At 43.1% G+C, this 16283-nt stretch overlaps 1 protein-coding gene across 2 annotated transcripts in view; it reads right to left on the bottom strand.

Annotated features, from left to right (window-relative positions):
- Positions 1-16283, bottom strand: part of SYT2 (synaptotagmin 2) — a 172092-nt gene that overhangs the window by 23235 nt on the left and 132574 nt on the right. For both annotated transcript variants that reach the window (XM_021003177.2, XM_021003176.2), the window contains exon 3: positions 611-814. In XM_021003177.2, coding sequence (XP_020858836.1) covers positions 611-797 — 187 coding nt within the window. In that variant the 5' untranslated portion in view covers positions 798-814. The remainder of the gene's footprint in view (positions 1-610; positions 815-16283) is intronic.

Genomic DNA, 16283 nt, shown 5'->3' with positions numbered 1-16283 from the left:
TTCCCCAAAGCTATTACCTCTCTACTCTTCCACCACCTCCACAGTGATTTGCATTTCATTTGCATGGACTGCTTTTAATGATACCCAACCCCCTACTCTTTCCGTAGCCCAAACCCCTATAACCCCAGTAGATGGGCAGAAGACTATTTGAAAAAACATTCCTCAGCATTCTGCCTAGGGACACTATTCCGACTGAAGAGATCTGTCAGAAATCCACATACTAACCTTATAAAGGGAATATGGTGGCTTTAGTAAGAATCAGCAGTAGAAGAGGCCCTTCCTGAGAGTGGCCCCAGGTCAGCCTTCCACCCTCAATTGGAGAGGGTTAACCCAGAGACCTAGAATCTTAGAGATTCTAAGGACCATGAAGGTCACCTAGACCCACTTCCTACTCAGTTATAACCACAGTGCCATCCCGCAGCCCAAGAAACCCCCATGGTCAAAGACCAGAGTCAAGTCCAAAAAAATTTTTTTTAAATGTCCCAGCCCACAATGGTGGACATCACCATGGACTCCTGAGGGTAAGTACTCTCATGGCTTCTATCTGCATACTCCCTCCCCATGTCATGGTCACATCTCCTCCCCTCTCCCCATCCCAGGAGATACTCACAGGGGATCTTCTGGATCTCATTGAAGAATTTGTCCTTCATCTGGGTGAACATGTCCCCTCCAGTTGGCCCTGCACCCCCACTCTCTGTGGAGTTGTCTGGAGGCCCCGCCGGAACGACTGGCATGGTGGCTGTGGTGGCGGCAGGAGCCACCATGGGCTCCTGGTTCCTTTTGAAGATATTCCGCATGGTGACTCAGTTGATAGCTGAGGATACACAAAGGGTTCTCATGAGCCTCTCCATTCAGGTTTAGGAGGAAATGCAAATGAAGAATGATCACAATAATGCAGAGAACAGATGTAAAAGCTACCAAGCAAAATCCTAGTGTTTTGTGGTTACAAAGTGCTTTCAGACATATTCTCAAGTGACCCTCACAACAACTAATTAGATAATTTCCCCATTTTCCTGATGAGGAATCTCAAGTCTAGTAAGTGGTAGAACCAGGGCTCAAATCTGGAACTTTTGATCTCAAGTCCCATGCTCTTTCCACTAACGTACTCTGTTCTCCCTATCCCCAACCCCACCAGCCAGTACAGCAATCCCTACTTTTCGAAGTGCCTTCACATATACTCTTTGCTTTTTTTTTTTTTTTTTTTTTTTGCTTTTTGGTGAGGCAATCAGGGTTAAGTGACTTGCCCAGGGTCACACAGTTGGTAAGTGTCAAGTGTCAGAGGCTGGATTGTAACTCAGGTCCTCCTGACTCCAATGCCGGAGCTCTACCCACCTCGCCACCTAGCTGCCCCAACTCTTTGCATTTTTACTCCTGATAAACCTGTGTGAGAGAGGGCAGACAATACAGCTGATCACCACTTTCACCTTGAAACTCTCTCCTCCTTGGCTTTTGTTATGCCATTCTTGTCATCTCTCTGCCTCAGGCATCACCTTCCAGAACCATTCCTTTGCCTTCTGCAAATAGAAGGATCTACTCTAGCTTGGGCTGCTGCCCAAAGGTCTCCTAGTCCCCAGATGTGGCCTCATTAAGGGTGAAAGGGGCAGAGAGAGTGTGTTCGCCCCAGGGGTGTGCTAGAGCCAGCTCACACCTGCCAATCGTTAAATCTTCAGTGTGATTATCTGCACCTTGGGGAAATCAGCAAACACTACCGATCAGGACTTGATGGATTGGTTTGGTGATTGACTAGCCTTAGAAAGTGATGGGGGAAATGTTAATAATGGATTAAGCTCAAATGTGTATCCTGGACCAGTCCACCACTGTTTGAGAGTCAGATGACAGTGGAAATCATTGGGAATGGAGCCATATTGAGAGCTAAGGGGTATGACTGTTGTTGTTCAGTTGTTTTTCAGTCATGTCCTACTCTTTGTGACCTCATTTGGGGTTTTCTTGGCAAAGACACTGGAGTGGTTTGCCATTGTAAACTAGAAGTCCGGCAAGACTAAAGATGAGAAATAGAAGCATTTTAAAGCAGGGAAATTATCATGACTTAGAAAGACACATTGCTAAGTTCAATTTAATTCAACAAACATATTTTCTAATAGAATGTAAATTTCTTGAGGGCAGGGACAATTTTTAGTTTTGCTTTCTGTCCCCAGTGATTAGCATAGTGTCTGGGATGTAGTAGGCACTTAATAAATGCTTGTTGATTAATTTGTTGATGTATTAAGTGCATACAAGGCACTGGGAACCCCCAAATTAAAATGAAATAATTCTTGGCCTCAAGGATCTTTACTTTATCTTGGGGGGAGAGAGACGTTACAATATGCACACAAAACAATTAGAAACGGGAAAGAGCACTAATAATTTGGGGAGGGAGGTCAGAAAAGGCTTTTCTGAGGTGCTGACATCTAAACAGAGCCTTTAAAGAAGTCCAGGATTGTAGGTGGCTGAGGTTAGGAGGGAGTATATTCAAGTTTGTTTGTTTGTTTTTACAAATATTATCTCATTTGATACTCACAACAACCCAGCAAGGTAGGTGCTGTTATTATCCTCATTTTATAGTTGAGGAAACTGAGGCATACTGAGGTTAAGTGACTTGCCCAGAGTCACACAAATGTCAGTTCTTCCTGACTTCACATCTGTGTTATCAACTTCCTCTATATCTGAAAGCAGAGATAGGAAGAGGAATGTCAAATTGGGACCACATCTAATAGAGCATATTGACTGGAATTCAGAGTTCATAAAGTGGAATAATATTAAATAAGTCTACAAAGAGAGATGAGAGGCAGATTGTGTACAGCCTCACTTGCCAGTCTGAAGAATTTGTATTTTATCCTAGAGATAATAGGAACCATTAAAGCTTTTTGAAAAGATGACAGCATAGTCAGACCAATACCTAAGGGATGGTTTCACGGAAGATAGATTGGAGGGGGAAGAGACTGGAATCAAGGAGACCAATTAAAGGACCACGGCAATAATCCAGAACACCCTGAGATTAAAGTCTTCTTTTTCTCCTCTAAGGAGGCAAAAAGATCAGGGTCACTAGAGAATTGAATCCTTCTTCAGACCTGCACAGTCTACATGACACAGAACCAGGGAAGGGCAAGGTCTGCCTTGCTGCTAGTTATAGCACTGTGCCTTGTCATTACTCAGATCTATGGTCCCTAGCTTGAACCAAGTCCTTGGCTTAGTACTAGAATCTCTTTACTCGTTTCATTACTTTGAAATGTTGACAAAAGGGAGACAGTAGGAGCTGCCCCCAGGACACCCCTGGAGCAAACACACTCTGTTGCCTTCAACCTTAATGAGACCATATCTGGGGACCTTTGTGCAGCAGCCCAAGGTACAGCAGAGCCTGCAAGATTGGATAGTATTTGCAGAAGGCAAAAGAATGGTTTTCAGAGAAGAGGATGGGTGTCAGCTGTGTCCTTTCTGCTACCCCATCCTCTCCCCTAATACAGTTCCTGGTTTTTTAAGTGCCTTCACATACAGGCTTCCATTTTAACCTACCAATAAATCTGAGGGATGCAGGGTAGACAACACTGTTGATCATCCCTTTCACCTTGAAGCACTCTTTCCTTGGCTTCTGAGATCCCTGTTGCCACAGAAAATCCCCAGCACCTATGAAAATGCCAGCACCTAGGCTGCCAACTTACACGCCTAGCAAATAAGCACTTAATAAATGCGCGTGCTCTCTCTGTCTCTCCCTTCTCCCCCCCTCCTCCCCGCTCTCTGCTTCTCACTCTGTGTCTGTCTTTGTCTCTCCTCTCCCTCTATTTCTCTCTTCTCTGTCTCTCTGTCTCTGTTTCTGTCTCTTCTCTCTGTGACTCATCTCTATTTGTTTCAGTCTCCTTCTCTCTGTCTCAGTCTCTCTGTCTGTCTCTGTCTCTGATCTCTCTCTCTCTCTCTCTCTCTCTCTCTCTCTCTCTCTCTCTCTCTCTCTCTCTCTCTCTCTCTCTCTCTCCCCTCCCTGTTCTCCCTCTCTGTGCTTTTGTCTCTCTCCTCTCTCTGTTTCTCTCTGTCTCTGTGTGTGTCTGTCTCTCCTTCTCTCTCTGTGACTCTATGTCTTTGTCTCTCTATTTGTTTCAGTCTCAGTCTCTTTGTCTCTCTCTCTCTCTCTGTCTCTCTGTCCCCCTCCCTCCTATCCCTCTCTGTGCTTCTCTCTATATATCTGTCTTTGTGTCTCCTCTCTCTCTGTTTCTGTGTGTGTGTGTGTGTGTCTGTCTGTCTCTCTCTCTCTCTCTGTGTGACTCTATGTCTCTGTCTCTCTATTTGTTTCAGTCTCTCTGTCTCTGTCTCTCTCCCTCTCTTTCTCTCTCCCCATTCCTGTGATTTCTGACTTGTCCAAGGGATTCCTCTTTGATATACCTCTGCCTCCTAGTGCTTTATGGTTCCCTGGAGTGACCATATGCATTCTTTTTCCAGAGAACCAAGTCACCTCTCCAAGCAGCCCCTCAATTTCCTCAGGCCAACTCTTTGCTCTCTGGTTTTCAGAGAAGTGAAGTGATGGATTGTTGTTGTCTAACACAATTTCACTGTCTAAGGTAATGTTTTTTTTTTTTAGAGGCAGAGCCCCACCTTCTTTTTTTTGCTTGGCTATGTAGTCATAGCTATAGGATCAGAAGATATTCCTACCTCCTAGAATACCTGCCGTGAGATCACAACTTGGTGAAATACCATGGGGAGAGTCTCTACCATTCTGAGCCCCTCACATTTTGCACTGACTCCCATGTCTTCTCTTTGGGCCTATAACTCCAGCCATCTGCTGGTATATACCAGAGGCATCCCCCTCACCTCAATGAGTCTCAAATTTCCCAGACTATGCATTCCTCAAATCATTCTTTGGTCCTCAGTATTCTAATCTATTAAATCAAGAAGCTGGGCTACATGATTCCTTCCAGCTCTAAATCCTATGACTAGGACAAGGATTTGTGGACAAAGTTCAGGGACATGATGGGCCTCTTTTATTAAGGACAGGTGGGATATAGGGTGGCTATGTAGCAAGAGAGGAATCCTGGCTGGTAGGTGATAAAACAGGTCTTCTCAGGGATGGGGGATGAGATGATCTTCCTGTCACATCCCAAAGAGTCCATCACTACCCAAAGGTTAGGCCAGCTGACATCTAGGAGTTCCCCAGAGACAGCTGATTTGCTATACCATGCTAGGCATGAGTAGTCTAGCTCCTTCACCCTCCCCCCCCCAATGGAACAATCCAAGATGAACTGTCATGAGTCATGTGATGGAAAAAGTCGAATTAAAAAATGTATTTATATATATAAATATATAATTTATGTATGATTGTATATGTGTCTATATATGTACATGTTGTTTTATTGTTTAGTCATGTCTGACTCTTCATGACCCCATTTGGGGTTTTTTTAGCAAAGATACTGGAGTGGGGCAAACCTTTCCTCCTCTAGCTTATTTTATAAGTGAGGAAACTGAGGGAAACCATGTTAAGTGACTTGCCCAGGGTCACACAGCTAGTAAGTGTCTGAGGCCAGATTTGAACTGGGGAAGATGAGTCTTCCTGACTCCAAGCCTGGCACTCTTTCTATGCCCAGCACTATGCCACCTCACTGCACATATATGTGTATGCATGTATGCATATGCATATATAAACATGTGCATGTATATTTATATACATATACATGTGTGACAATATACATATGTGTGGATATATATTGTGTATGTATACAAACATCTGGGAATATATGTATGCACATATACATATCTATGTTTACACACTATATATGTGTGTATTTGTGTGTATATGTATATTCCCAGATTACTGGCTAGCATGTAACTCATAGCCTAGAACCTCAAGTGAGGGGCTTACACAGCATAAACCTTCCTTTCTCTTCCTTCCTCAGTGAAAGCCGTGGTACTTTGGGAACAGACACTATAACCTTGCTTCTCCTACTTCCCACCCCCTAAATGTTGATGGTTATTTTTTCTTTGTCTTTGGTCCTCTCCTTTCTTTCTACACCCTCTCCCATGGTAATCTCATCCACTTTCCTAACTTCAGCCATCACCTCCATGCCTCCCAACCCCCTCAATCTTTGCCTCTAGCGTTGTCTTCTATGTAGAGTTCCTGATCCCCTTTACCTACTTGGTAGTAAAGCTCTCCACCTGGACATCCCATCAGCACTTTACCCTCAGCCTGCCGGAGCTCTTCTCCATTTACCCTAGTGAGCTCTTCCTCTAATCCCCCTCTTTCTCTCAATGCTTTGACTGGGTTATAAACTCCTTTAAGGCAGGACCTATTTTGATTGAACTCTTGTCTCCCCAGCCCCTAGTACATCACCCCTGGCACATGGTAGGCATTTAATAAGTGCTTGTAAATTGATTGTATATAGTTATGGGGCTGAATAGTGGCAGAGCCAGGATTATATCCTGGGCCTCCCACCTCCCATCCAAGTGCTCTTTTTGAGGGGGGGGAAGAGTAAACACCAGCTGGACCCTCATTCAGGGAGGTAGTAGGAAAAGAAAGAAATGGGTGCCAGAAATGGGCAACCAGATGTTGACAGGGTCACAAGTGCAGAGCTGCAAGGAACATCAGGTCCCCTTATTATACCACTGAGGAAATCGAGGCTCAGAGAGTTAAGTGTCTTGTCTGAGGTCACATGAGTGATGAAGGCAGATCTGGGTTTTGAACCAAGCTTCTCTAACTTGAAATCTGTCACTCTTTCCACTGCCAAACAATGATGGTAACAGGGACAGAGGAACGAGGCCATGTTGGTAATTAGAGTTCAAGAGCAGCAGATCTCTTACCTGGGGGCAGGGGGGGAGCTAAGCTGGCTGTGGGACTGAGGAAGAACAGGAGACTAGGAGCCCTAATTGGGATGTGTTGTCAGTAAATCTAGAAAGTTAAAAAAAATCACGCTTAAGTGCCCTGGATTGGTGCCCCAGGAAACTAACTCAATTCACTTCTAGCGTGTGGCTGTTCCTCCCATTCGGTTCCATCTTCCTTCTCTGGGCCATGGCAAAGGCTGTCCCTCATTGGAACACATTTCCTCCCCCACTCTGCCTCTCAGAATCAATCCCTAGCTTCCTTCACAGCTCGGCTCAAGACATCTCCTATATGGAAACTTCACACAGCTGGTAGTGCCCTCTCACACACACCAAATTACCTTGGATTTATTTTCAATATGTTTACATAGGTACTTGTCGTTTTTCTCTGATAGAATGGAAACTCCTTGTAGGTGGGGACGGATTTTTTTTTCTTTGTGTACCTAGCACCTAGGACAGGGCCTTACATATAGTAGGAATTTAATAAATGCTTATTAATTGAGATTGAAGGGTCAGTGCTAAATCCTGTACTCCCCTAAGTAATGTTTGGGAAGCTCAGAGGAAGAAAAGTGGGGGGAGGGGCTTAAAAAGAGTTTATAAAAGCAAAACATGAGTCACTGATTCCCAAACCCATAGAAGAGATAAGAAAGGGTTTCTGGCAAATCTACCAGAGGGGGAAAGAAATACAGGCAGCCAGAGAGAAAACAGAACCATTAATAAGGCAGAAGGAGATCAATGACTCTCCTAGAGCCCAGAGCCTGGAACACTCTTTAACAAGAAACATGAGGCAAAAGTGACTCAGATAATGAGAGAATAATGAAGACTTTTGTAGAGCCCCCTCTTGATAAAAGAAAGGTAAGGGGCTGACAAGGGGGAGGTTGGGAAAGGAGTCAGGGCCAATTTGCACAGCTACAGGTCTAGGACATTTAGGGGTGAACTTTTGGACCCACTAAAATATCTCTGTTTGGACATGAGGTAATCAGTAGAATATCGACTAAGGAAATCATCTGAGGATGCAATGGGTAAGTTTCAGTTCAATTCAATCTGTTCACTTCAATTCCACAAATATTTATAATTACTTGAGAAGCAGAATTTCCCAGCTAGCAGGGCCAGCATTCAAGAAAGCAGGGACCAATAAAAATGTGGCATCTGATTTTTCTGGCCTCTGAGTTATACACCACAATTACCCAAAGTGCTTTGCAGTCTTAAAAAAAAAGTCTTTTGAAAGCAACTGGCATTAAGAGGAAGATTAGGACTTGTCTCTTGAGACAGTTAGGAAATACCAAGATAGAATGCCAGGATCTGAGTTCAGATTTGACCCCAAACACTTATTAGCTATGTAACCTTGGGCAAATCACTTAATCTCTATCTCAATTTCCTCATCTGCAAAATGGGCATAATAATAGTACCTACATTGCAAGGTTGTTTTAAGGATAAAATGAGTTGATATTTGCAAACTTTAGTTTATAAATGCTAGCTATTATTATTATTGTCATTGTTGTTATCTGTAGGGGTGACTTGAGAGCCTTATGACCAATCTCTTGGGGAGACTGGTTAATAAATACTCTGGACATTTCTCTTTTAAACAGGATAGGACAACCTTCCCAGAAAGCCAGACCATAAAGCAGTATGTAAGGGTTCCAGCTATAGCTTTTCCCTCCTTCTCTCCCTCCCTCCACCCACCTTTTTTATCTTTCAGGGCAGAGCACAAATCTCACTTCATAGGCTCCTAGATTCAGAGCTGGAAGGGGCCTTAGAGGTCATGTAGACAATACCCTCCTTTTACAGATGGGGAAACTGAGGCCCAGAAGGGTTAAAGAGACAATATTTAAGCCCAGATCATCCATCTCTAAATCCAGTGGCCTCTTTCCTCACTGCACCAAATTACCTTCCTGACCATTCCAGTCCATATTAAAGTCTGCCTTCTTTTAACTCCTGCAGCTCTAATAGCCTGTGATCTCTTGCTGATGCTTCACCTGGACTTCCTTGTTTATTTATATGTGTAAGTCTTATTTTTTTTTCTTTTTAGGCAATTGGGGTTAAGTGACTTGCCCAGGGTCACACAGCCAGTAAGTGTCAAGTGTTTGGTCTAAGGCCGGATTTGCACTCAGGTCCTCCTGACTTCAAAGCCAGTGCTCTATCCACTGCACCACCTAGCTGTCCCTTGTAAGTCTTATTTTCTAAACTAGATTGTATGCCCATTGAGGTCAGGGGCTGTATCATACACTTCTCTCTCCCCACAGTGTTCTGCATAAAGTAAAATTGTCTTTTGACAGAGACAGCATTCAGGGTGTGGTGAAATGTTTTATCTTTTGTGGATTATAGGCATGACCTTTGAGTCCTATGACTTGTAGAGTAATTCTGATTTTTGAGGTGGTGGGAAGAAACGGTGCCTTATTTACCTGTTTGTATTTCCTTGTCCTTCACAGTAGGGGAAACAGGACAAGAGGAAATGGGGGGGGGGCCCTGCAGTGACCAGGTGGCTTCATGATTGTCTGAGAGGGAGCTAGGGATTGAGGAGCCCGGGAATGCACTGAGGCCTGTGCGCCCAGATGAAGCAATCTGAATTCAGTGGAAGGGGGGGGCAAGGTCTTCATGTGGACAGTGTTCGGGATGTGGGCCAGGAAGGGGAGCAGGGCAGTGAAAATAAATGAATGCCCCACTAACCATCTCTGTAAGCGCTGAGGGGACAGTCACAGAGACATCAAAGCTGGGCCAAGCAGTGAAACCTCCCTCTCTTTCTTCTTCCCTCCCTCTACCCCTTCCTCCTTCCCTCCCTCCCTCCCATCCTTCCTTTCTTTCTTCCTTCCTTCCTTGTCTTCTCTCACAAAATGACTAATATGAAAATGTTTTACCTGATTACATACATATAACTCATGTCAGATTGCTTACCATCTCAGGGAGCGGGGAGGGGAGGGAGGGTGGGGCAGAAATGGAACTCAAAACTTTTGAAAAATGCCAAAAATTGTTTTTATGTGTAATTGAGGGGGAGATAAAATATCATTTAAAAAAAAAGAAGGGGCAGCTAGATGGTGCAGTGGATAGAGCACTGGCCCTGAAGTCAGGAGGACCTGAGTTCAAATCCGGTCTCAGACACATGGCACTTACTAGCTGTGTGACCCTAGGCAAGTCACTTAACCCTGATTGCCTCAGCAAAAAAAAAAAAAAGACTTGTGACTGTTTCACTTTTGTACCCCAGGGGACTAGCATAGTACCAGGCACATTGTAGGAGTTGATTGACTTATTGGCTGATACGTGGGGATGGCAAGCATCTTGGCTCAGGGGTCCAAACTGAAGTCAACTGCCTTGTTCCTGTCACAGAGTGGGACAGAAAAAGTATAGAACTTGTGGCCTATACCATATACTGTAGAACCTGGGAAATGTCCGGTTTTGCTAGCTAGGTGACAAATAACTTCACTTCTTAGAGAGAGCCTCTGCTTCCTCATCTATACAATCAATATTAGCATTGCCTACTTCAAAAAGTTGTGGTCGAGAAAGACCATCTTTTGGGAAGGCATGAGGAGTGGAGAGTCTGTTGTTAAACATTAACTAGCACACCCCTGGCTACAGCCATATTATGAAAGATTTTAAATGCCAGGCTGAAAAGTTGAATTTCATCCTAGAAGCAATAGGGAGTCAATGACACTTCTTGAGTAGGGGAGTAGCAGAGCTTTAGTGAGTTTCTTTTGGCATCTGTGTGAAGGATTGGAGAGGGAAGAGAACGGAAGCAGTCATTAATTGGGAAGATTTTTGTGATAGTCCAGATTTGAGGTGTGTGAACTAGAGTGGTAGCCATGCAAATGGAGAAAAGGGGATTGATGCAAGGGATAATGTAAAGATGGGATCCATGAGGCCAGGATGAGAGAACAGAGTATAGTGAATGGCTTTTAACTAGAGCTCACTTCCCCTTTCTGGCCCTCACCTTCCTCATCTGTCACATTAATCTGGTTAATCTGGATGACCTCTAAAGTCCCTTCCAGCTCTAGCTAGTAAGGTGGGAGAATGGGGAGATGAAGCCAGGGAGGCACCACACCTCCTCATTGCTAAGGAAAGAACCTCACCCCCCAAGAGGAGAGAAACAATCAGGATGTTATTGCCTCTCCCCACCTCATCCCAGGCTCTGTGGGTTCCCTGCCACTGTCCCCAGGAAGAGAGCTTAGTCAAGTGTTTGACAATGATAAATGAGTCCTGGCTACCTGGGACTCCCAGAACCAAACATGAACCTGAGAAGGAGCCAGGCTCTCTCCTGCTCCATCAACATCACACAAGCAAGAAAGCATGAAAATTTAGCCAGCCCCAGCCATGCTTCATAGTCAACTCTGCCTGCAGGCCACATACCCACCTTCTCCTCCCTGGCCCCCAACCCATTCTAGAGACATTACCAACGCAATACTGCCCTTGGTACAGGAAAGGGAACCTCATTCTGTTCCCCTACTGTTCCATTCACCATCCCTGTGACTTCCTAAACCAAAACTACCCTTCCTGGCCACCATTCCCCTATATGTATTGTCTTTGAATTACCAGCGCTTAGCAGGGCACCTATTCCTGTAATAAATGCTTTTTTATTCATTCATTTGTAAAAGGATGGGATGGGACTAGATGATCTCTGAGGTCCCTCCTAGCTCTAGCACCTCAATCTAAGGGAAAGCGGGTATTTGCTTTCAGAAGACAGTCTTCAGATGAGCATCTCTGATGACAGCCCCAAAGTGGGGTTTTTAAAAATATCTATTTTATTTCATTTTTGCTGCATTTTAATTCCAAGCTGTCTTCCTCCCTCCCAACCCTGCACTAGAGAAGGCCAACATTTGACATAGAGATAGATAGATAATAGATAGATAGATAGACAGATAGATAGACAGATATATATGTATTATATATATAGATCTATATCTATATCTATATCTATATCTATATCTATATCTATATCTATATCTATCTATATCTATATCTATATCTATCTATATCTATATCTATATCTATATCTATATCTATATCTATATCTATATCTATATCTATATCTATCTATATCTATATCTATATCTCTATCTCTATCTCTATCTCTATCTCTATCTATCTCTATCTCTATCTCTATCTCTATCTCTATCTCTATCTATCTATCTCTATATCTATATCTATATCTATATCTATATCTATATCTATATCTATATCTATATCTATATCTATATCTATATCTATATCTATATCTATATCTATATATCTATATCTATATCTATATCTATATCTATATCTATATCTATATCTATATCTATATATATGAAACTATACAATACATAGTTCCATATATCAGTTCTTTCTCTGGAGGTAGATAGCATTTTCCTTCATAGGTCCTTTATAGTTGATTTGAATACTCACATAACTCAGAATAGCTTAGTCATTTATATTTACTCATCAAACAATATTACTGTTACTACATACCACATTCTCTTGGTTATGTTCATTTCACTCTTCATTATTTCATGCAAGTCTTCCCATGTTTTTCTAAAATCAACCTGCTAATCATTCCTTACAGCACAATAATATTCCATCACAATCACGCGCCACAACTTATTTGGCCATTCCCCAATGGAAGGGCATCCCCTCAGTTTCCAGTTCTTTGCCACCACAGAGGGAGCTGCTATAAATATTTTTAGAACATAAAGGTTCTTTTCCTTTTTTCCTGATCACCTTGGGAAATAGACCTGATCGTGGTATTGCTGAGTCAAAGGGTATATACACAGTTTTATATCTCTGGGCATCTTTCCAGATTGCTCTCCAAAATGGTTGGATCAGTTCACAGTTCCATGAGCAATGTATTAGTGTCCCAATTTTTTCCACATCCCCTCCAACATTTGTCATTTCCCCCTTCTATCACTTTAGCCAATTTGATAAGTATAAGATGGTATCTTAAAGTTGTTTTATTTGCATTTCCCTAACCAATAATGATTTAGAGCATTTTTTCACATGACTATATGTAACTTTCATTTCTTCCTCCAAAAACTGCTGGTTCATATCCTTTGACCACTTATCAAAGAGGTTTTCTTATAAAATGCACTTGATTAACCTCGAACAACATGAGAGGAGGAGAAGCAGCTGGAGCAGTAGAAAAAGTAAGGGAAAAGGAATGAGGAAGTCCAAGTCCTTGTCTCAGTTCTTTCATGGATTATCTATCTACATGAGCTTGGACAAATTAATTCCCCCTTTATGGACCTCAGCATCTGTAACAAAAGGATATTGGACCAGTGGGGAAATTGAGGCTTAGGGAATGGAAGTGACTTCCCCAAGTAGGTTAGTTGGTAGAATTGGAACTAGAACCTCTGTCTCCTTACTTCCAGGCACTACTATTGCCATCATAGCACATGACCTCAAAAGCACTTGGAGACTTCTCCTGGTAGAGAGAAGACATTAGGGGTGGCAGCAAGTTGAATTAGGGACTGTCCTGCTTTGGGCTCTGAGAAACTAACATGACTCCTGAACTCCTTAGAAAATACCCTATACTCTTAATTATCTGCAAATAGAGTGTTCTCTATACATATTGCCTATGCCAGGCTAAGATCTCCTTTCTAGTGGTTACCCAGCCCTGTCCTTAGTCACTCTCAATAAGTCTGAACTGGAAAAAATTGGGGGCTAAGAATGGAATGGGTGAGTGAGTCAATGAATGTGTGTGTATGTGTGTGTGTGGGTGGGTGGGTGGGTGTATGTATGAAACAATGTCATTGAAAGTATTCCAAAATCAGCTCCAATGGTTAACTATCTGTGTAACCTGTAAGCAGCTAGATGATGAAGTAGATAGGACGGGCCTGGAATCAGGAAGACCTGAATTCGAATCTGGCCTCAGACACATACTAGCTGTGTGACCCTATCCAAGTGACTTAACCTTGTTTGCCTCAGTTTCCTCATCTATAAAAAGAGCTGGAGAAGGAAATGGCAAACCACTCCAGTTATCTTTATCAAGAAAACCCCAAAGGGCAACACAAAGAATTGGACATGACTGAAATGACTGAACAACAATAACTTTGGGGAAGTCTGAGCCTCAGTTTCCTCATCTGTAAAACAAAGACAATAATATCTGTGAAGTCTACTTCAAAAGGCAAGCCCTTTATACAGTGTAAAGCACTGTGCAAATTAAGTGCTTTTAATTATCATGACTTTATCAGTGTGCACAGTGGATGCTCAGTAAATGTTTTTTTGAATTATGCATTAGTTTCTAAAGTATCCACTCTCCTCTCCCTTCCATTATCACAGATAATGGAGAATTGACTGAACTTCTTTTAAAACTGAAGGTATGCAGAGCTATCCTTTCACCTGCAGTAGAGATTATGCCCTGACTGAGTGAAGTCCCCTTTCTGTAATCCTTCTCATTTCTCCCTCTAATTTTCTCCTCCTCCTCCTCCTCCTCCAGGAAGCCTTCCTACAATATCTTGAAGAAAGGTAGCACATAATCCCTTGTCACGGGATTTAAAGCCAGAAGGGAAACTATAAGTTTTCTACTCCCAATCCTTTATTTTACAGGGGCAGAAACTGAGACTCAGAGATTAGAAATGTCTTGTACAAGTCCATAGGAAATAACCTGGATTTGACCCCAGATCCTTTTGATTCTAAGGCAATTACTTTCCCCACTGTCTTTATCCATCACTTGATCTCCACATGTTTCTTAGACTCCCAGCCTTGACAAAAATTGGAGAAAGTATCCCTACTTCTCTTGCTTTCCGAATCTCCACTTCACAGAAAACGGTACATTGCCATCTTCTGCTCTTGCACCCCCATTGGAAGTTGAGTTCAAGTGGCTTCCTAACCAGGCACCATTTGCCAAGCTTTTCCTCTGGCAGTCTACCTTCTCCCAGTTATTCATCCCCTATCCCATCCCACTCCCCTCACTGGTCAGGGAGATCAGGATCAACAGTGGTGTTTAGGTGGGCATCTCTGATAACTGTACCCACGGGATTCATATTATAATGGGCACTCAATCATCTCCTAACTCAGCACCTGGTATATATATAGTAGGCACTTCATAAATGATTGTTGATTGATTGATTCATCTATGTAGCGCCTAGCTATGGAGATGTGAGATGCTCAAACAGATACTATCCCAGAAATTCCCCCAAACACTCCCTGAAGTCCAAATTCAAAAAAACATCACCAATTAACTGTTGGACTCTGAGATACCATTTTGATAGCAATAGAGGTGCTGTATTCATAGCAGTAGATGTTCTGAATGGAGAGAAAGGGGTGGACGCAAGAGACATTGCAAAGGTGGGATCCATTAGGCAAGGATGAAAGGTAGCAGACTACAGTGAAAAGAGCATTGGGCTAGGAGTCTAACTAGAGTTCTAACTAGAGCTTGGCCACTGACTGGCTGTGTGACCTTGAGTAAGACACTTCCCTCTCTGGATATCACCTTCCTCATCTATCATGTGAAAGGGTTATCTTGGGTGACCTCTAAAGTCCCTTCCAGCTCTAGCTAGTAAGGTGGGAGAATGGGGAGACGAAGCCAGAGAGGCACCACACCTCCTCATTGCTAAGGAAAGAACCTCACCCCCCAAGAGGAGAGAAACAATCAGGATGTTATTGCCTCTCCCCACCTCATCCCAGGCTCTGTGGGCTCCCTGCCACTGTCCCCAGGAAGAGAGCCTCGTCAAGTGTTTGAGGTTGATAAATGAGTCCTGGCTACCTGGGACTCCCAGAATGAAACATGAACCTGAGAAGGAGCCAGACTCTATCCTGCTCCATCAAAATCACACAGGCAAGAAAGCATGAAAATGTTCTGCTAAGGAGGCCAGCCTATCCTAAGCTCCTTCTGCTCTCCCTGGTTATATTTGGACCTAGGGGTGTGGTTTTCCCGTGTCTACTACAGGCAAAAAGGGGGTGGTGTCATGAGAGTAGTGTGTTTAGAAGGTGACAGAGAGAGAGATCAAAGGGAAATCCATATCTATCTTCTAAATAGTTAGGAACAGGAGAAGACTGGCAAGAAAGGATGTAAAGTGAAGTAAGGAGGATGAGGAAAACAGCATACGTGGTGGCTGAGACAACGAAAATGAAAAGAACATTCAGATGTAGCTGAAAGCCATAGAATTATGATGCCTACTCTTGGCCCTGAAGAAGACGTGGGGGGCTATGGGTACAGAATGTTGCATATTCCATCACTATTGGTTGCTGTTTCATTCGGTTTTTTCTTAGCTCTTGTTTTGTTACAAGGAGTGGCAGCTATATTTGGAAATAACTGTGAAATGAAGACAAGAGATCAATCAAACTTTGTTTAATGCATCAGATGCAACAAGACAATTTTTCAAAAAATAGGTGGACTCCCTGGAAGAAGTGGAATTCCAGGGACTGTTCGAGCCAATGTTTGGGGATGGGGGCAATTGCATGGTTCCTGCCAGACCCAAGCTTATTGTATTTTTTCATAGATGAGTGATACAACTAAGATAGAATACTGGACCTGGAGTCCAGAAGACATGAGTTAAAATCCCACCTCAGACATTTACTAGTTGTGT

Source organism: Phascolarctos cinereus, unplaced genomic scaffold (assembly GCF_003287225.1).
Source record: "Phascolarctos cinereus isolate Bilbo 61053 unplaced genomic scaffold, phaCin_HiC Scaffold_5;HRSCAF=322, whole genome shotgun sequence".
Classification (NCBI taxonomy): domain Eukaryota; kingdom Metazoa; phylum Chordata; class Mammalia; order Diprotodontia; family Phascolarctidae; genus Phascolarctos; species Phascolarctos cinereus.
This window is presented reverse-complemented; position numbering and strand designations above follow the sequence as displayed.